The sequence below is a fragment of the Pygoscelis adeliae genome, unplaced genomic scaffold (assembly GCF_000699105.1).
Source record: "Pygoscelis adeliae isolate BGI_AS28 unplaced genomic scaffold, ASM69910v1 Scaffold9, whole genome shotgun sequence".
NCBI lineage: Eukaryota > Metazoa > Chordata > Aves > Sphenisciformes > Spheniscidae > Pygoscelis > Pygoscelis adeliae.
In genome coordinates this window covers 1,861,340-1,884,117 of record NW_008825557.1, presented here as the reverse complement: position 1 = coordinate 1,884,117, position 22,778 = coordinate 1,861,340, and the positions used below count along the sequence as shown (strand labels likewise).

The 22,778-nt window shown below is 36.1% G+C and overlaps 1 protein-coding gene across 1 annotated transcript in view; it reads right to left on the bottom strand.

The window, feature by feature from the left end:
• Positions 1-22,778, bottom strand: part of CADPS2 (Ca++-dependent secretion activator 2) — a 307,048-nt gene that overhangs the window by 47,991 nt on the left and 236,279 nt on the right. Inside the window, exons 18-22 of the mRNA XM_009332287.1 lie at positions 18,656-18,759; positions 17,079-17,087; positions 14,829-14,985; positions 5,678-5,819; positions 5,429-5,548 (exon numbers count right to left, since the gene is read on the bottom strand). Of these exons, the coding sequence (XP_009330562.1) occupies positions 5,429-5,548; positions 5,678-5,819; positions 14,829-14,985; positions 17,079-17,087; positions 18,656-18,759 (532 nt within the window). The remainder of the gene's footprint in view (positions 1-5,428; positions 5,549-5,677; positions 5,820-14,828; positions 14,986-17,078; positions 17,088-18,655; positions 18,760-22,778) is intronic.

Below are 22,778 nucleotides of genomic sequence, written 5' to 3'. Positions count from 1 at the left end.
TTTCCCTACTAGGAGCTGGTTATGTCACTTCAGGGTTTAATACTCCATAAAGTGTTACATGAAGAAGAGCCAAACTCAGTTTTTACCGCCTCCTGGCAGCAGGAGAAATTCCTGCATTCGAATCAAACCACCAAAGCATTTGAATCCACATCCGTAATTGCAGAACCATTTTTTTGTGAAGGGACAGGACACGTTCTTGGCTATTGAACAGTTTTTATTTGAACATGTATGGTAAAGCTACTTCAAGCTAATGAATGGAATAATATTGCTCTACCAGGAAAATGAACTGGCAGTCTTTTTTAAAAAACTGTATTCAGTATAGTTACCTATATTTTTAAAATTAAGCACAAACTCCACTGTTTTGCTGGTCAAAACTTAAGCTTTCAGCACTAGTTCTTTGTGCAAAAGGTACTATCTAGTTGTTCACTCTTTAATCAGGTCATGGCGGTAAGAGAAGGTTTCCAATGATTAAAAGAGGCAAATATTATGCCCATCCTATTTTTTTTTTTTTAACGGCAATTTAACTTTGTATTTGGTCACACTTTGACTGGGAGATTGGACCAGATACCTCCAGACGTCCATTTTAACCTAAATTATATTATGGCTTTATGACTTGCATCATACTAAACACAGCTAAAAAAGGTCCAAGATATAATATTTCTCCAAGACCCGGCAGAATATTAAACTTAGGAGCTGTATACCGTCTTCTAAGCAAATCACTTATCCATTGACAGCTTGAGAGAGGCAGCTTCCCACTAGGCTTGCCAGCTACCTAAGCAGTAGCAATTAGTCAAACAATCCACTAATAAAGCACACTGGCTGCAAGATCAGCACACACACGACTCCAGGGTAGACACAGAATATGTCATTTCTTGCCTAGATGTCAAACTCCATAGGGTAGCTTGGGATATGAAAATATAGGAGAAATATTAAATTTCTAAGGACATTCTCAATCAACCACAAGATTTAAAATCAGCTGGCTTCTGTTCTTGTAGAATTTACCAAGGGCAATGGTGGTGATTTTATAAATTACTGCAATTACCTTTTTTTTAAGGTTATTACTGAGTTATTACCCATTAGTGTTTTGTGGGGACTGCTTACAAAACAGGGCACCAGCTCTATGCCCTTTGTGAGCCCCCAGCTTGCGAGCTCCAGCTCTACTTTCTTTATGCTGCCTCAAGACATATATTCAGGGCTCAGAAAGTCAACTGAGAATTTCTTCAACAGAAAAGGATTTTCAATAGTTACAGAGTCAACGGCGCTTGCCCCATCTCTCTATTTTCCATGTGGGGGGAAGGATGGAGCAGAACTTTGGCATAGCAAGTAACTGCTTGTGTACAGTCCCTGAAAGATATTAGGGACAGAGTTACCTCACAGTTCCTCCTGCTTAGTTCAAGAATGAGGCAACCTGAGGATCAAGTAATCAAAACATGTTTCTTGACTTTTCTTTTTTCCTGTATGTTAGCATTTTTGGAAGAAAAGAAATTTGGCCCACAATATACATTTGTCTTCCAGAGCCCTCAATAGGAACTAGCTATATTCAAAACTCCTTATTCTACAGAAAGTAGATCAGCTAAATTTCACTATTCCATCAGTCCTATGGCTATACTTTTAAATACCCATCCTTAAAAATGCAAACCATGGCCTCCTTCCACTTTACTGCAGGCAAGCAATACAGCAGGAACATATGTGGCACTACAGTGCAATCCCTCAAAACAGCACTGAAAGGTGGCCTCCTGGCTTATTCAGCATGCATGAACACACAGAGAGGTCCAGCATGGGAGCTCAGACACATTCAGACCAGATCCCTTCATATCACAATCAAAGCACTGTGACTGCTCCAGCCAGTCCCTCTTGTCACTCATTACAGCTGAGTCATAGCAGGAAGAATATAGCTGACACATTTCCTTTGATGTTGCCTGTTCTGGCTGGAAGACAAGACAGGAGCATCCTCCTGCAAGCATGTACTTTACTCCATGTTTCCCCAGCCTGGAGTTTTGCTGAACCTGATGTTCTAGACCGGCACTAGACAGCCTCAGGTCTGTATCTACATTATTTTTGGTCGGTGAATCTCTCTCATGTCTGCACTGAAAGTAAAAATATATAAATGAAACCATAAACAATTAAAATCACCCACAAATCTAGCTTAAAAGCCAGGTCCAGAAAGAAGCATAGAAATTAAATTTAAAATATGAAATGGAACAAAAATGCAATTTAAAGTAGTACATTTGAATTAATGAATAAGTAATGAAAAAACCCTCATGCTGGCTGATTAGAAGCTTTTACAGAATATTCACACTTTTTTGCTCTTTCAGGATGTTGTCTTCAGCCAAATGGAACAGTAATCCACAGTGCTCTGCATGTCTAGCCATGGTGTCCTCTGAGTTGTCCTCTCTTGAGACCAATCAAGAAAAATAGACTGCTACTCATAACACTGTCCCCTTTTCATATCTCCCTTTCCAATGCCCAATAATAAAATGATAAGCCAAAACAACTGAAAATGAGGTAATGATCTTCCTAAGTGCTGTTATAAGCAGCATACATGTACTGCTCCATAACACGTGATCAAGGAAAAAAAAATTGCAACAGTTAATTAAAAAATATAAACAATCTTCTCTAGAAATGTTCAAAAGAATTGCAGCACCTTTTAAGTGAAAGAGAGGAAAATCTGTTTTCATCAATAAAGCACACAAAGAAATGCCTAACTGTGAATGCCTCTTTCTCTTCAGCAAAAGTTTTAGATGTAACAGCTCTGTTGAATGTGAATGGACTTAAACATGAACGTAAGAGCATGAACATGAACAATAGTAAAGTTTGCAGAATATGAAATCTTCCTATTGCAGCCAAAATAAACACAGGACTTGGCGTTCACAGTAAACATTTAACTATAACTCAGTTAGCTCACAGACTATTTTCTCTCATTCTTTTTGCCTGTAGATTCTTCATTGTGTAATTCAAATTGATAAAGATTAAATGGCCAAAATCATCACTTTCAAAGAGAAAGAGAGAAGTCCAACACAACTTAGTGACATATGTAGTCATCTTCTTGCCAAAGCATCAGCTGTGTGGCCAGGAGGAGAGAGCACAGTGGACTGGGAGAGAAAGACTTGGGGGAGTCAGTGGGGAGAAGGAGCCACCTGCAATGTCTGGCAAAGCAGGGCCTGGGGTCCTGAATTTAGGTGCCTCCACTGACTCTATGTGCAATACAAGATGCCACTCTAGTCCATTTAAGGTGGGTGTTCATCACATCGAAAGGGACAACTGACAGGAAACACCGGGTTTTGCTTAACAGGTATTGGAGTCTAGGTATTTGGTTACTCTCCACTGGAGAATTTAGCTAGAAAGAGGAAGTTTTGTTCTTCCTGAAAAGGATGGGACGGGAGCAGTGGGGGAAATAAAACTCTCCTTCTTTCTTTCATGTAATAGTGAAAGTAAAGCACTTTCTCCACCAGAAGCAGAGACACCATAACCAGCAGGAAAGAGGAAACTCATTAGCTTGGGAGGAGGAATAACTGGCTTGCCGTGGCTTCACTTTTATTTTTTGATCCAAATGCAATACATGGCCATTCTGAGAAGGTACTTGGCTTTTCAGTAGGATGTAAGTATGCTGATTCTTAAAATACTACCTGAATTCCACAGTATTACAAAGAAAACTTAATACTACCTGCAATCTTGAATGTTAATTTATATACATTTCATAAAAATACAACTTCAAAGCTCTACATTTGGGGAAAAAGAACATGAAGAGGTGCCTACAATGGAGCCAGCACCTTGACAGACCTCTTCTCGAATGCTGTGCGGGGTGGCTGAAAGGGGATGATGGCCTTACAGAGGCCACACTGCAGTGGGGACACCGCTTGTCCCCACTTCTCTTGAGAAGAGGCAGAGCAACAGCTACTGCTGGCAAGTGTTTACAGCACACGTCAACCTCAGTGTTCACCAAACGCTTTGAAAACCTCACTGATTAGTTTAGGATGTTATGCATACTTTGCCATACACACCATGAACCTTAATACCAGAAGATGTGCAAGGCAGATGAGCCGATGGCTGAATTTCACTATACTTGCACATTTTTTTGACAATACAGTCTAGGAATTTATTGCTACACTGCAAATCTTCATTTAGCAAAGATCTACCACTATAATCCTCCAACCAGACTCCATATTTATTATATATAAATTATAAATTCAATATTCAAAATACATGAATTTTAATACATACAAGTTATTTTTACTGGACGGGGCTGCTAGAATGCAGACTGTAAGAAGACCACATCTAAGATTATAACAACTCTTAACTCTGAAAGCTATTCTTTAAAAAAAAAGTAACCCTGAAAGGATGGGAATAACAGAAAGGAACTGAGCAGCAGAAGACCAATTAGTTTGTATTCAAAGCTGAAATGACTTGCAAAAGGACATCAGGTGAAACCTAGCATTATTATAGTAAACACAAAAGGTACCAAAGCCAAGAATTAAGAGGAATTTTGTCAACTTTTAGGGGAATAGCAGCAGAACAACAATCATAATACTCAACAGACAAGTGCCAGAAGTCTGGCAGAGCACAAACTATCAACTCTTGCAGTAATGGATCTGAGTGCTTGTTAGGAGTGTTTAACTCTGTCATAAAACTTGAGAAGGCAATACTTGGCTTGAAATCATATTATCAAGTTTCATGTCTTGAATGTATGTTTTTTGAAGTCTTTCACATTCATCCTTTCCTAATACAAATTTAGCTAAAATAAGGTTCTTCCTGAGCCTTTCTCTAATGTATATGAATGTGTACTCACACAGAAATCTGGCCTGTAATTATGTGAATATTCCCACAGAACAGGGTATGTCTGCTCTATTTTATTTTTTTTTTAAAGAAAAGAGCAGTGAAGTGTTGGGGAGAAATAAAAAATGAATACATATTTTTTCAAACAGACAAAGAAATGGATGTACTTCTATTCTGGGTACTTATTAACCTTTTACTATTTCCCTGTAACATGAATATTTAATCTAATGACAATATTTGCAATCAATGATTTTCAGAACCAATATCTATATACAATGAGTTAATCAAACCCATGCAAAATTATGATGGGCTGCCTCACTTTGCAAAACCACGATCTAAAATCAATTATCCAAAAGGTTCCCCACTGCTTATTAAATCAGAAGAATCATTAGGTTGTTTAGGGTATTAAACACTATTCATACTATGACAGACCTTTGCCAAGTTGACTTTGTAAGTTACCAGATTTAAGACTGCTACATTTTAATGCACTAGAAAGCGCAACTCACTAACAGTCCATGCTTGGCTCACTCCCAAGAAACAATAATTTCCAGCTAAGAGATCATAAACACCATGCAATCCAAATACAGCTGCACAGAACACTAGCAAGGCCATGCAGAGCTGACATACAGTCAGAAGGTTATTGAAGAATACACACGTGGAGTCATACAAAGAAGTCATCCAGGTTGGTGTAGTAAAGCTAGGTATTTGTGGAAGATTAAGAGGCAAACTTGGAACTTTTGGAAGAGCTACATTAGGAAGACTGTTGGTGATGCTCCTGTGAAGAAATAAACAATGTAGGAATACAATAAAAAATAGAATATTTAGAGGACAACGGGGGAGAACACCTGATAAGACAGAAAGCTATAGGCAGGTGCTTTGTTCAGATCTTGTAGAAAGCACTTACTTGACAGGTTGCCATGACTCTTGTTCAAGACCTCTGTGAATGGACTGGGCAATTGATGATTCCATGAGATCGATGTAGCGGATGACCATGGGAACAAAAATTTCTTGCAAGTGCTTGTGAAACTTTCCATTGCACAAAAATGCTTTAAAAACAAACAAAACACAAATAAAAAATGTCAGGCTTTTCCCTACTTTATTTTGCTATTGCTATAGGAAAGATTATCTCTTAAAATGTCTTAGTAAACAAAAGCATTTTAAGAACAAGATCCAGCTTGTGTAGGAAATACAGTTCATAAAAGATAAGTGAAGTGCTCCATGAGGATACTGCAGGACATTTTAAACTGTCACTGTTATGAAAACTAAGCGCATACTGAAGTTCTTTGTTGAACCAGAACACTTTTGCATCTTCTTAAAATTAATAATATACTTGGCTGAATCTAAGCCTTAGCAGTTTTGTTCAATACTTAGACACCAAGACAGAACAAAAACCCTAAACCAAACAAACAGTATTTGAATGTCATTCAATTATTTTTATTCTCCTTATGCTAAGAAGAACAAAGATTACAGTAAAACATTCCAGCCTCACTAGGCTATCTGCAAAAATATAGAGGTATACAGCATTTCCTCCAGATTGCTTAATGGAAAAAGGCAGTATGTGACATATGAGTGTTTGGGGGAATAAGAACAGTTTACCCATCTGCTCTGTGTCCTCAGGAGCTGGCAAAGTCCTGAATCACTGCCTATAGCCACACAGGACATTCAATGAGCTCTTGAATAGAAAACATGTCTTGGTACGCCTATGCATGTCCATACATAAAAATCTCGAAGGCCGGAGCTCACCACCAGAATCCTGGCATTTCCCATCCTGACAAGTGCACAAACCTCATCAAGACCCCCACAAACAAACGTACCTCCCAGCCACTCTGTGTTCATGTGAAACTCAGCCCCAGCAGCCACACTTGCCTTTCCTCTGCCCTCTCAACTGTCTTGCAAAATTTTAAAGGATGCTAACTCTACACTTCCCTTTTGGAAGTTTGCTAATTCTCTGGTGTGATTTTCTCCAACTTTACTGCAATTGTAGGTTTATAACTATTTAAAGGAAGTCCTGAAAACAAGTTGCCTAAAGAACTCAGGAAAGCTGACATGTAACACACCTAGAGGTGTTCTCTTGCTTTTTGAAAGAAATGAAGTAGATTGATTGGTAAGCACACTATAAGCATGAAGCATATTACTAAAGAAAAGTAAAGTAGCTATAAGCAGTAGAAAATTATCTGCTTCACAGATGGGATTTACTGCATGAAAAATGGTACACACAATGCAAACTGAAGATGCTTAAAACCTGAAAATTAGTTTGCCACCACCACTGGTTGTCCCTGTACTCCCTAAAATGTTCTCTTAACAAATCCTAACTCTAGCACACTGATGTCCTGTCCCACCAAGGCAGTATATCAGTTTCATGTTTTGAACGTGTCTGTGTTCATCCCTTAATCCAGCACTATTATTAGGACCTACAAGAATATTCCCATGTGTACATGGAAATCATACAGGCAAGCTGAGCCATAGAGAGAAATTTTCATGATTTTGGTAGCCCTCCTTTTCTCCCACCCATATTCTGTTGTTTTAAATTCTCTTGTGGGTTTCTCCTCCTACCTATTCCTGCATCCAGGCTTCTCATTTGATTTGGATGGGTACCACAACTGCATTTTGAGGAGGCTTCCTCCTCTTCCTAAGAAGAAAAGGCTGGATCATGGGGCTCAAAACCCTGGAAACCATCTCATAAATTTACAATCCCTCTTGTTCCACTACTGGTACAACTCCATGTATAACATATAAAAATAATTTCTGTAACTTCTGTAACTCCTTTGCCTTCCATTCCTGAAAGACATCCACCACAAACTGAACCTGGGAGAGATGGCAACTATGGGGAAAATGTGTCGTCAAGTTTCAGTTCCCTACTGCTACTTGTATTGCAAGGAAATGCCTTGGTTGCTGAATGTCTGGACACTAATATTATTTTTTTGTTCTTGAATACAATGATCTGAAAGCAAGAACTATTTCTTTGAAAACATCCTTGTAGAGTAATGGGAAATTATGTATCAATCACTTTCAGCTAAGGAGACAATACTAATGCGATCAGCTCTCTCTGGTTTTGTTCACCTGCCTCTCTCTTGCTAAGAATTTTGAAACTTTTAGATAATTTCAACCATATGACACACAGGGGTGGAGATATCAGATATATGAAGTTTCATGAAAACAGGCAGCTAGGTAGCAGGCAGAGATTATTAGGGCTTCCACTGAGAAAAAGGCAGTGGCATAGGCTCATCTCTTATTAAACACTTGAGAATCCACCCTTGAGAGCGCCTATGAGTCCATTACAAACATGCTCCATTATTTACACTGCTCCTAGAACTACTTGTTAACTAGCTGGTTCTGGTATAATTATTCATATATCAGGCACTCAAAACAGTGTTATTTTTCCTTATATTTATATATCTTAAATCTGCAGCATCTGTGATTAGCAATTATAACAACTGAGAAGGATTTGGATATTAATGCAAAGGCGTGGAAGCTTGCCCACGCGCCGTTGTGTTTCACAGTAAACAGCTGATGAACATTGCCTTTGAGAAACAAAAGGTGGCTGGTATCAAGCTACATATTAGGCTGATTTTTCAAAGGCAACTTTGAGCTTAAAGCAACAACAAGAATACAACTGTGTCAAGTAAATTTTGCTGCTTTATAGTGAATCAGTGCAGGACTGGCATTAATCAGGCAATCAGTTACTTGAAGGGATGAGCTTGTAGTTTACTGTTTTCTGAGCACACTGCAGAAATGCTCTGCTACAAGCCCTACCCTGGGAATTACAGTAATAAAGCCTCATGGGCAGGAGGGTGACTCTTGTTATTCTGAAGTCAGAATGAAATTTAAAGAAGTCACAGGCAATAAAAGCTGTTCAACTTAAAAAGCCGAACCATTTTCCTAACATCCTGACAGCAATCTTTGCAGGGAAGTGAAACTTTCCAAAATGATGCCAAGACTCTTAATCTGACTGCACCTCCACGGAGATCCCTCCGTACATGGGCACACACATGAGAGTGCTGTCTCGGATCAATAACTCGGTGAGCATTCTGTTTTCCCAGGGCTGAGGACATGGCAGCTCTGATTTACCCATCTGGAGATCTCCATCAAGGTTTACTGCAGGGCAGGGAAAGAACTCAGAGCACAGGGGTAAGTGATATAGCTGAGTATCATCAGCAGACTCGTGGCTCTCTACCCTATGATTAGAATTGATCTTGCCAAAAGCTACCACCTGTGCATCAAAGCAGATGGGGAACAAGAGATCCTTGAGGAAATGCCACACTTCAAATCCCTCAACTACCACTTGTCTTCAAAGCTATGTAGCTTAATTCTCCATTGTCTTGTCAAAATAGACACCCCACACCCCCTTCTTATAAGCCATCTCATATTCACACAAACAACAACAAAATGAAAGCCTACGTCAGGGCAAACTAATGCATATACAATATTAATGGAAAATGGATTGCAGGAACAGAAACAGATCCCCAAATGAAAAATTCTTGAAATACTGAAGTTGAAGATGAAAGTTATTCAACTTTTACGTATTAGGTAGCTGAAATATATTAAAATATGACAAGAAAAGGCCAGAGATGAAAAGTACAGTCTAATAACGCAGCACTGGAATAAGGTTTCTTCTCTAAGAGCAGGAAAACAATCTACTATGCTTGTGTACATCAGAAGCTGTGGGGCTTGCTTTGCTTATACTTATACAGGCAAAGTTTAGGAGTCATCCTGGAGTCAGCGTATTAAGCTGCCCTCAAGAGCTTCTGCAGAATTAAAGGAAAGGAAGAATGACACAGGTTAACACGAATTTCTTTTCTACTGACAAAATTAGCACTTTGGCAGACAGTCTATAATTATCCTGCTCTCCATAGGATTCTCGGGAAGGCACCACTTGGATTTCCTGGCATATTTTTAAATCCAAAATAAACCCAGTAAATTTCAAGAAGGAAATTTCCTTGGGGCTCCATGTTCTATTCGTAGCAGTTGAAAATCATCCAATAACCTGAAAGAAGAAAGCTTATATTTCCATTCATTTCCTGTTTATATTAAATTCTGCCTCCACAGAGCATTTATTAATCAGTTACCTAAATTGTGATAAAAATTGCAAGTGTCTCAGCTTATATACAAATTGTTGTGTATTTTTACATACAAGACATACTTTAAAAGTGAATTTTAGAAATGCACTGTATGGAAGCAAGCTGAAAATTTATTTAAGAAGTAAAAATTTCCCTCCCTGTCAGAACTTTGGCAATGAAACTGCAAAGAACTTCATCTTTACAAGACAGAGTGACAGAAATAGCTTATTGCACAATTTTCTTGTGCCTAAAACGCCCATTTAGTCAAAAAGGTTATTGGATGTTCTGGTAAGCAATTATATAGCTTGAGCTAGGTCTCAGAATCAGTAACCAAAACACAGCTCTAAACTGAAGGCAGGTTATTATTTCAAAGCAGCTCCTAATAGGAGCAAAAATCATCAGTCCCTGACCTAAGTAAGAAAAGATTCCTACTACAATTAATAAGAAGTGTAAGGTTTGATGAAAGGTATCTTTACGTGTGGCTATAACCTTTGCCCTGATTACCTTAAATCTGAATTGTTTTCTGTCTCCACCCTGTAGTTTAAGATGGGGGCTATCATGTTATAAATAAATTCTTGTACAGAAGTGGTACACAGGCTGTAACAAAGCAGGAAGGTGATGCTGTCTTTGGTGGTGTTTGCTACTCCTCTACTAGCAACAGCAACAGTGGAAAAAACTTTTCAGAGAACTGTTTGAAATCAACAGCCATGATAATGACAATGGCTTTCAAGAGGCTAACACTCAACTTGCTGGTTTTTCTAAATCAGCTTCATCAGACTGCCTACAGGTGTACCATGGCTGAGTTAGAGAAGGTACACAGACATTTCACTGAGTAATACTTGATGGAGAATGAAGATTATGACTTAACTTTATAATACACCTAGTTTTGACTGATTCATGCCAATTAGTAATGCACTAATGCTGAGCAACAGCATGGTACATAGTGTCAGCAAGTGACACTTGGAAAGAAACCTTTACAAAGAAAAGAGCAGAATATTGAATATGCAATGGAAAAACCTCTAAAATAAGCCAAATATATGGAAACATCATGTAATTAGGCACATGCCACTAAAAGATCTCTCTGACACGGTCTTAAACAAAGAGGAATTAATACATGTCTGTCTTGAGGCACTAAAAACCTGATTAATCTGAATAATTAAACAACTACAGAAAGTAAATTGCTCTGTAGAGCAGGCCCCTTCATAATATAGTTTACAGGCTCTGTGGACAAAAAGCAACATGGTCATTACAGAAAATAAGATACAATCCTGGGACAACCATGTTCTTTTTCCCTCTACGAATATCCAGTTCTGGAAAAAATAATTTTGCTATCATAGGGAGATATTGGGTACTGTTATCTCTGTAAAATCTGTGAAGCTTTACACAGTCAGGCATAATTGTGTATGAACAATAGAAACTTTGGAGATCATTAAAATGTATACTATAAAAGCAGCTACAATATTCTTTTCAAACCTTTATATTTTGAAAAATCACAAGTTTATCTACAACCTATTACGCATCTCCACAGTAAATGTCATTTTTTAAATCACTTTTTGTTATCTGTTAGCTCGTGTCAGAAAAGCTGAAATATTTTATAGGATAGGAAGATCATACTCCTCCATCCGTTTTTTTTAAGTAGTTTTTCAGTTAGGCTTAACAGGAAAGCAATCACTGATGAACTCACTGATGTACTCTTAATTGTTGTGGAATAAGTTCAGAAAAAATGGAGAAGCTTAAAGTGACTTAAAAGGGAGTCCTTCATAATAGAAATGTGAAGCTTCAGTCAGGACTCCCCCTTCCTCCCCCTTTTTACTTCATGAAAAGTTATATGCTCTACTGGAAAATGCATTTTTTTCTCATTGTTAAATGATTATTGGCTTTGAAGTATTCGGCTTGAATCTTGTACAATGTTTTGTATACTATGTAAAATAACACATTTGATATTATTTGAATAGCAAAGGCTATGCATTTTCATTATCCCACAGTCTTTCTAATATTATATTTTAGTGACATAGTTATAAAAATAGTCTTACATGTAAGTTTTCTTTAATGCTGTAAATGTTAGATTGTTTCTTTATTGTTAGGAGTTCGCTTATGTCAGGTTTACGTGAAAACTGATTCCTGCATCGAAGATTTAGAGCTCATTTAAAGCTCTTGAGATAGAATAACACGCAGGTGTCAGTCCTCCAAATTTCACTAAAGATTAACCTAATATGCAATATGGTGACCTAACAGTTCTTCATTTGAAAGAAATCTGAAAAGTAATCTCTGATATAGCCAGAGAGTGAGAATAACCCAGTGGGATTTCTACCTCTTCATTTCCTAATGAGTTTTTTGATAATGAGAGGTGACTTTGCCAGTCACTGTGGGCTCTATTATGGCTAATTTACTCCACTTCACTCTCCTTGTTAATTATTAACACTAGCCTTTTTATCCTCATGAGACCACATTCCAATTTTTCCCTTTTTAGATTTTTTTTCTAAATCTATCTTTATGAAGGTGATAGTTTTCAGGAAAAGGTTTTCACTTAGGGTAAAGCCAGAATTATTTATTTCATTTTGGAAGACTGTAAAATTGATTATATAAGCATGGGGAGCTCTTTCTAATGGCTTTAATGCACTTGCAAGGTGAAAAGGCTGTTAATTAAAGAATAAGCACTGAGGTATGTTCCACTTGGGAATCAGTTCTTGGTAGAATGGTCACTTGCCACTTGCTAACATATCCAGCGATTAAAAGGTGACTAATTTCCACGGTTGCTTTCCGATAGTTCTGGGAAAAAAGAGCGTATAATTTTCCAGATGGCTTTCACTTGCCAGAAACTGTCATTTACTATATCTATTACCATTAGGGAATTATTGAAATTGGTATACAGGTGTGACATTTCATACAGCAGCCGTTTTGTATCCTACAGTTAAGGTTTTACATTCTTTCTAATTGCTTTGATATGAAAGTTTTCATAAAATGTCTTTCCTAAGGCTATTTTAATCATATAGTATTTTTATCCATTTAATCTTTTAAGGAAAGAAAAATCAGGAGCCTACCAGCAACCTCTTTGCATGTGAGGACAACCCTTGTTTGTTTCTATCACTTCTCAGGTTGGAACCAAAGCACAAAGGAACACAAACGGCACAATAACGTAGTTAAAACTGATGTCACGAACGCTTCTTGTCAGACTACTGTAAAATACCTCCACAGCTTTCAGAAACCAAATAGTTGTTTTAAGTGCACATAATATCGCAACTAGAGATGTGCTTCCTAAACTGAAAATGTAAGATGGTAGGAAAGACACCTGAATATAGGCTTCAGATTTTTAATCTGGATTTTAGATAATCAGACACCCACTTCAAGTAATGCAGAACCCACCTCGCAGGAGTCTAACTCTTATGAGATCTGCCCCAAGATTGAACATTTCCTACACTCTTCTGAGCAGCCTTCTAAATCGAGCTTAAATTACCACCAGCGTGGCAATTTTAATACATTTCTGTAGTTGCAGTTTGTCCAACAAGGGATCCAGACGAAACATTCATGAATATCTTAAAAACAAACTAAAGGAAACACTAACAGATACATTTTCTTTCACTAGGATAACATGTGAAAAAAGAAATCATCAGGAATATGGCATTTCATGTATTGCTAAATGTCAGCGTATGGAAACATAATTCATGAAAAGAGACCTTTAAGACTGGATGGTAATGTTCTTTCACTCTGTCCTAGACCACATCCAATGTGGTGCAATAACAGTGACTTTCAACAATCCTGTTTAAGATTCAGCTTTAGTTTAGTTGCCCTGTCCATTTGCCCCTTTCCCTCCATAAAGTTCATCATCCATCGTGTTACAGTGAATTGTACATTTGCTAGTTGCTCCATTTCATGATATGGTGCTGTGGCCAGCAGGTACTATATTGAAACGACCTATATATTTCAATAAAAACTTGGCAGCTAAGGTTAACGATAATACAATGATAAATAATACAGATTGCAATATGTGTAACCTTGGCGAAAAGCTCTTGAATACTATTTTTCATTCTTTCAGTCAAGCAGTTTCCATACATGGAGCTAAAATTCTTAAAAGCTATTGAACTTGCACAGAAATGAAATGAATTTTCCAGGAAGAGTTAAAAATGATTTCTTGTATTTATAATTAAAAAATCAAATTTTGGAACAACTTGAATCCTTGAATAAAAATAGCATTTGTATCTCCAAATTAATAAAAAAACCCAGTGGGTCATTTTCTCATTTTTTTAAAAATAGAATATGAGTGAACATATAAAATGTAGCACAAATATATTTTTTTCTTTATGATGCCTTAAAATGTTAGGAGAAATTACTTGTCTGCAAAATAAGGTGCAATTCAATGTTTTTAAAATAGCATCTAACCCATTTTTTTAATTTCCTTAATTCCATTATTAAAATCACTTTCACACAAAACTGTTCTAGGAGATCACGTAACTATTAATAAAAAAAAAAGAAGAAAATTAACTCTTCAAAGATGAATAAAAGCAAGATAACACAGCTAGCTCAAATTTTGTTCTCCAACTCAAATAATAAAACAATACACGGAGTGAAAATAACACTCTGATTTGTTGCGTGTATCTCACCACACTCATGCTAAGCCTACAATACCTTTATAGACATAACGAGTCTGAAAGTAGTTTACATGAAGGCTTAGAATGAAGTATTAACTACAATTTTGTTTAAGCAGTATAGATTAAACATGAAATATTAAATACATATTATGCTGCTTGTACATCATTGATTTAAAACTGAGTAATCTGTGATACTGAATGGTTAAAGGATCGCCAGAATAAGGACTGAAATGGTGCAAGGATAGAGAGAAACTGCTCAGCTTCCAAGAAATGGAGCACTGGGATATGTATCATAAACATGGGCACTGCCACTTTTATTTTGAGAATTATATTAATTAGAAATACATTTCTAAGGTGTGGGCACATTGAAAAAATCTTATGCACACAATAAGTAAAAAACTTAAGAGCTTACTGTCGTTTCTGAGGGCATTATTCAGCAGCTGGAAAAGTGGGAAGCTGTCCCAGGAGTCCTGCGGCTGTGCCTCGACTGCTGAATCCATATCAACAGAATAAAGAGACAAAAACTTCTCTGCATGCTCAGCCAATAATTCTGGCCACCAAGCGAAAGCCTGCAAACATGACAAAATACAACTACTAAACACAAGTCATAAAGCAAAGAGATGTGTTTTATCTATGGCAAAATACATTTGGATATGTCACTTCATGTCCTATCTCACTTGTGGAGGAGGCCAAGTGAAAAATGTGAAAATATTTTATAAAACCTTGCATTAAAAGTGTAAGAAATCAAATAGATTATGCTAGGAAAGATGATATAATCAGAACAAAAATGTAACACAAAAAATGAAAAAAGGAGTATAAATCCCTGCAACTCTTTTTGCCAGAGAGCAAAGAAAAGAATGAAGGCATTAGCCTTGAAAAATTACTGTATATGCTGCTCCTTGATTTCATTCAATTCTAAGGCTATAAGTAATCAGATTAATTTATTTTTCAAATAAATTCTTGTGAATACATTTTGCACTCATCTGTTAATCAGAAGGGATGGTTTTAGTGTGAAATTTTATTCCTTGAAGCCTAAGGGTTTTTTTAATAGATACAGAGTGCTTTTTAATTCCTATGTTTGCCTTAAAGATGTCAGCTTCTCCTGAGGAAGGCATCCAGTTGTCCTTCCACAAATGCTATAAATACATCTTTAGAAATCCACTAATGTCTATATCAATTTTCAGTAACTTAACAACATGCTGGAATACATAGTTTTCTTTGGTAAATATTTAGATTCTTAGGTAATCTTAGCTTAAAAGAAGAGAAGAAATCTGTGAAAAATAGTGTGTCAGCAAGTAAAGGCAGCTCCACATTGTAGAATGCTTCACATATAACTCTTGTACCTTTTTACTGTCACTTAAATCTAGGTTTTGAAAGGTCAGTATTGAAGCTGAGTATCGGATCAGAGGGAGCGGCATGATCCTGGAATTAAAGATGAAGGTGACGTGAGCTTATGAAATAGGATGAATATCACATACTGCTGAGAGTGTTTTGCTCACAGTTCACAAAAATATCTGACAGTGAGAAATACCTACACATACTAGATAAGAAAATGTCTTTGCTTTCAAACTTATGCCACTTGTGGAGGATATCTCATTTTGAATATCTCATTTTGAATATTTTTGAGTTACCAGCATGGGACATATGTAGCTTGATCTATACAAGTGCTGAGTTCCCACAACTTCAAATACAGTCATAGAAATCCTCACCTGCATTTCTGAAACTCGGGTCCTAGGTAATGTAGAATAATGTACTCAGGCCTGAAAGGCTTCAAATAAAAGACAGCTTCTGAAAAGTGGTCTACAAATATGTTTTTGCATCTTGGCCTTTCTGATGACTGCCTGTAATTCTTTTTGACATGGGGCAAATGGAGGAAAGATGAATTGGCAAGCAGTTTCAAAGAAATGCTGAGCATCCTCTGCTATTACTGAAAAGTACTTTGTCTGTTGCAGTGTCAGGATTGAAGGATGCTGATTGGCACCACAGTGAAAAGGACAGATGAGGCTTCAAAAATTTTGGCAAGAATTTGAAATGGAGTCTTTTCCCTCAAACTGGAAGAAGTTTCTCATTAGTAAATCCTGTTTAAATGGGAGTTTATTAAAGGAAAAGACTCCTTACCCTAGAAAATAACTAAATGCAAAGAAATAAAGAGAGAAGAAAAGAAATGTATACAGGCATTGGCAGGTGTCCCTTTTAGGCAAGCAAAACTCTCTTCAGAAAATATTGCCAAAAGCTCAAAACAAACAAAGCAACACCAAAACCAGAAAACCAGCACATTTTCTTTCCATCTTCTTCCCCTTTGCAAATGACACTCTGAACCCAGGCAGAAATTCTTCTGACCCTCTCAAGAACTACCCATCATTGCTTAGGCAGCAGGGAAGAAGAATAGAAAAACAAATACTACAGCTAAGATAGTTGTTCAGTCATTATGGATAATACGAAAACAGGCTAAAGGCCATTAGCAATTGGTGAAACACACTCTAAGAGAACAAAAACATTGACCGGATTAGAGGAAGACTGAAGTTCTTAGATTCTAGAAAGACACACAAATGTGGAAATACAACACCAGAAATCATCAGAACAATTTATGCTACACATTCAATGCACAGTTCCATGCTATAAACAGTGAAAAATAATGCTTAGTTCATGAGGAATCACATACCTCTCTTCCCTTTGGGAATTCCAGAAATTTGGAAGTGTTATGAATTAAAAAAAAAAAAAAATCTAGTATTAAAAAAATGTGATATACTATTTTAGAGATTACTGATCCTTCTTGTCAACTGCACCATCAAATACTGAACATTTACTTAACATTATGATGTGAAGTCACCATACTTACTCTTCAGTTTTGACTAGGGAAAGTATAATTTTGTGATCTTGTTCTCAGATATATTTTAATATTGAAATTCTGCATGCTCTATAATTTTCAGTAAAATTGAATATTTATTACATGAATGAAGGAAGGGGAAAATAATCCTAAAATTATCTTTATTCTTTTCAAGCTGTCTTAGATTAGACTGAAAACTTTTGCTGGATTGATTTTTCTGAAGGCATATGCAATATAGTTACCCTTCTGAAAAATACCACATCTCTGACTGCAAATAAGTAGTACAGAAAGTAATCTTTGAACAGAGATGTTTAATCATACAGGTATCATTTGATCTGTGTCTTCTGTGTTCTTTTCCATAAGAGTCTAATATTCTTACATTAATGCAGGGCCTCAAAAGACAAAGACAACAATATATACATTTTATTAAGTAATCATTACAGAGTAACACAGTGGCAACAGTAGTGTAGAACAGGACCTCCAGGGAATTAATTTCAAATCATTGAAACAGCTGTTTCTTCAGTATAAGATAAAACATCTATAACAAGTTCACACATGACAGATGTAAGCTAAAAACTAGATTCCACAGTGTGATATAGAAACAGATGTTTTGAATGATCATATTTATAACTATATATACTAAATAATGTTTATCCCTTTGCAAATTTTCCTCAAAAATATTTGAGTTTGCGGATAACATTTTTAAAACAATTTTCTGAACCTTAGAAAACTATATTTATTAATTAAATGTTAATAATATATACAATAGTGTGTACCTGGTCAAGTTTATTTTTGTAATTCCTTGATATAAAAGGTGTTATAATTCTAAATATTCTAAATATTGTGGTTTCTGTATCATGAAGCAAAAGACTTGAGAGTAAGAAACATGAAATTGTTCTATTTTATTTCTTCTACCTTATAATGCCATTTTAAAATGTGCAGGTTTTAAAGCAGTACTTTTCCAATCAACAGAAAAGCAATGCAAATGTGATTATTATACCCATCATTCTTTTTACGTTAAAATCAAGATCTATACAGCATGATGAAAACTAGCATTCAATTATATTTTCTTTCTATTTTGAATGAGAGGTGAAAAGTTGGAAGGAACAACTGTATAAGGCTATGAACGTTTTCCATACCATTTCACCACCTCCAGCACAAAGATGCTTTATTTTATGCTCTTTAATTTTCATTTCTAAACTTACAGTTCATTTAAGCGTATTCAAGTAGAGTTTTATTTCACTTCACTTTTCATAAGCTTCAAGTCTCTTATTCCTCTGTAAATGTGAACTGCCTTAAACATATGTCAGAAAGTAAAGCTAAAATGTTTCTTGACAGAATTGCTTCACATCAGGGGAGAAAAAAATCTAGGAACAAACCATTCTCTACAGCAAATGCAGTTATGGCCTCACCTCTGAATGATGTTCCTCATTTTGCTGCAATACTTCGATACAGAGCTCTGCAAGGTGAAGAACCTCTTCCAGTTTTCTAGCAGGTGTTGCTTGGTTCATGGTCTCTATATGAATATAAAATGCAAATCAAAATTGCTTTAGTTAGAAATTAAGATTCAATAGTAAGAGAGAACAATGTCAGAAAGGAATGGGAATGGTGCGAAGTTACAATTTCTTGAAGTATAAGCAATTTCACGTGTTAAGGACAATCCTTTAATACAAGTAAATGCAGCTGAATGTCCAGATCACTAGAAAGAGAAAATATTTAATTCACAGAAGAATCACTGATCATTATAAACATTATCTGATTTAATATGCGAGAACTAACAGGTGCATCAATGTATTAGGTGCTCAACTTCTGCAACAAGCAAGTTCTAATTCTCTTCAAGGTCAAATATACAAAGACAGCGGACACTAGAGACCTTTTTTGTTATTGTATCATCAGTACAATGCCGTTCTCGCTAGGTGACTCATTACTGTCATCACCAAGATTCATGCATTTTGCAGCAGTCAAAAATTCCAAATGTTTAATCTAAATAAGACACTACATGTTAGGTGTATTTAAAAATAAGAAAAGTACAATAATTATTCAAATAACTAATTTCTAATAACTAATTATGCAAATAACTCATTTTCTACCTGCTGTTCAGCAACAAGAGTGAATCTGCATTCTTTTCAGTACCATTGTGAAAAGTAGCACTATAAAATAAAGAAGTTATAACAGAATTGACACAAACCTACTACAACTCCACATAAAAGAAAACAAGGACAAATGTAAATGTTACAAATGACATGAAGATCACTCATTCTACAGAAGAGACTTCAAAAAGAAAGCAAACAACAAAGGTAAACCAAATGTAACGACGACTCTTACAGGGCAATTAAACTCAGTTTAGTTTTCAATTCAAAAAAATTCATAGGACTTTCATTTCAAAATCCCAGGAAAAGTCATGTGAGATAAGGGGAGAGACCAATTGAAATTTTTTACAATCATAGTTTAATCAGTGAAAGTAATTTGTCCAACTACTTAATTTGTATCATTAGGAATAACTTCCGTATTAGCTATCTGAGCGTGTTTACCTAACAAAGCTCTTGTCCTTAAGCATAAACCATGGGATGGAAATGATGTTGTACAATATAATCGTATATAAAGTATGGTCACATTAACCAAGTTTGCAGGGGACTTAAGAAGCTGGTAACACAAGGTGAGTGAGGGTCTCAGGAATCCTATTTTCTCATTTTCTGTGCATATTCAAGGATCACATCAATAGCAAATCACATGAATACACACCTTCATATGCAGAAAATTCTGCTGACATTTCTTTCCCACTTTATGCATTCATGATTACATAGAACATTAGCAGATTAATTAAAAACTTACATAATCTCCTTGGTATCAGTAAGAATATCAAACTGCATGCACTAAATATTTTAACACTTAACATTTCTGGCAAGTCAAAACAGCTTTTCAGACATCTTAAAGGCAGGTGACCTTGTCCAGGTTCTTCAGCACTAACACACTGATGCAGTACTATGTTAGTGTACTTGATGAAGCATACAGCTTTAATGCAATTTTTGAAGAAACATTGGATTAGAACCTCCAGCAAACATCTACGTAAGGTGACTACAAAACCACATTATCTTCATGCAAAAAACAAAGCAGGCAAATTAGTTACTGCAGCAACTACAAACAAATTTTCAAAGCTCATTAAAATAGACCACATGAGCAGACATGTTCAAATAATATGATTTCCAAAACCACAATCTAACTCAAGAAAGAGTTATTGTATAAACATGGACCAAGCACAGCAGGACACAAAACTACATGAACAATGTCAAGATCATGGTTATTAATACTGTACTGAATTTGCAAATTTGATACTGTAGAACAATTATATGAATATAACCACAACTATATTAGTGTATTATGTCAAGTGAGATTAGAAAGGTCCACCCCCTATTATTTAGGTTATAGGATAAAGACTACTATTGGATTCAGACTTAAGCAGTGGTTTCTATGCATATCCTGGACTGAAACTGCTGTTTCCTCCAGTGGTCAGTGTCCTCCCCTCCCTGAACACACAGCAAGTACTATTCATACAGCTGATACATCACTATCAGTATCATTGGTGTTAATGAGTCGTAGGAAGAAACTAGTGATATTAATACAGAGTATGACTGGCACATCTGATTTCAGCATAAACAACTAATTTTATTACAAATTCAGCCTGATCTTCATAGACCTTACCACTAACCAAGTAAACAAAAGAATTGCATGCATAATTGCATTCATTCCTAATGAAACTAAATAAGCTGTAAACTATTCAAAAATCATATCCTACAAGGGTTCCTCTAAATTAGTGAGAAAGTAATGCTAATAATTATATTGAATCTGACGTTGCATTTTTGCATTGGAGTAAGTTCACTTATTCCACACCTGGAATAAGCTCAAGATAGCCTAAAAATGGCTACTGAACGGACAGCATTATCAGTAGGGAGAGCAGGAGAAAGACCATAAATTTACTAGGTAACTGTAAGATTATCCTAAACCACCACTGTGATGAGATCATGATGAAGAGAAACATGGGAATAGTCAGGGAAGTATTAATCCCATTGAGCAAGGCACTGAGGAAATGCAGTTCTTGTCATCTGTGTTGAAGTGATGAATTTTGAACAGAAATGGCATTGAAAGGATAAGAATTCTGAATTTCAATCAGAAATGACATTGAATGGAGAGTCTGTTTTTGTTTGTGTGTGTGTGTTTGTTTGAAAGGCACAGTAAGCCTAATAAAATGAAGGATGAAAGAGGAGATCAGAAGTGTTCCCACAGAGGCAGTGTGGGAACAGTGTTCCCACAGCAGGAACACTTGGGAAGGAGAAGACCTGCTTATGATCAGGGATGATGCTGGCATAAAAATAAATCAATCATGACAAATTATTCAAACTAGAAATTGCAAAGATTTCAGTCATTATGGGACTAATGTTCAGGAATAGTTTTTTCAATAGGATTAGTGTGTTTGGAAGGAAAAAGAGGACAAAACCTGTAAATTTCCCTTTGAGGTGAGCATGGCAAGTTTCTGAATGACATTTCATGGCAGAAATGACTAAAAATGTGGGACAGATTAGGCTCAATGAATTCCAGTTTCAAGTTTCCATGAAATTCCCCATGCTATTTACTATTTACTAGTTTACTCCAAAACTATTTACTACTTGCTAAAAACATGCAAATTACTCTTGATGCTTCATACAGCTTTTGACAATATTTTAAAAATAATTATTTTCCTGTAAGATTTATTGATAAGAAAAGGTGGCAGATAATTGCACTCACTCTGCATCCTTGGACAAATCGCTAATTTTGTTGTCTTTTACTTATTCACAGAATAAATCAATACATGCAATTTCATTTGGATGGTACATGCTTTCCTACACTTTGCTTAGACTTCATCTAAAGCTTCCATTTCCATCTGCAAGTTACCACATCAGCTAGTCTTTTTTCTCTGTAACTAATGACCTTTCTCTTTCCAAAATCTAGCAAATACGTGTTATGGATAACCACCATTTACACAGTTGTATAAACGAGGGGCCACGAAGTAATTTGAGAGAAAAAGAACTAAATATTAACTTTTTTTTACCAAACAAGTAGTATATTTGAAATATGAGTACCAATAAACTGTTATCTGGATGTTTTAGAACCTCCAAAACATCTGAGCAAAATACTGTGTTTGACTTTATAAGCGTAAAAAAATTACAGGAATGGAAATCAGTGCTGTCAGTTTTCATTATATTCATGATGTCTTTCTCCCCACAATTACTAAGGGTTGTTAAGATGTGTTTACACTGCTCAAACTAACAAGTTGCAGCAGGAGTCGAGTCAGTAAATATGCTGCTTGACATCTTTTAGAAAATAAACAGAAAAAGCCATCAATCATCTGTTTTCAGCTTCGCATCCTGCCGAAATGAAAAAGCAAGCCAGGCTTTGCAAATAATGGATGCTTTCTCAAGTATCAAGCATTATCAGTGAGTCATATAGCTACCAAGAAAATATTGTTAAATGAGCTAAGTTAACTGACTAAAACGCTACTGA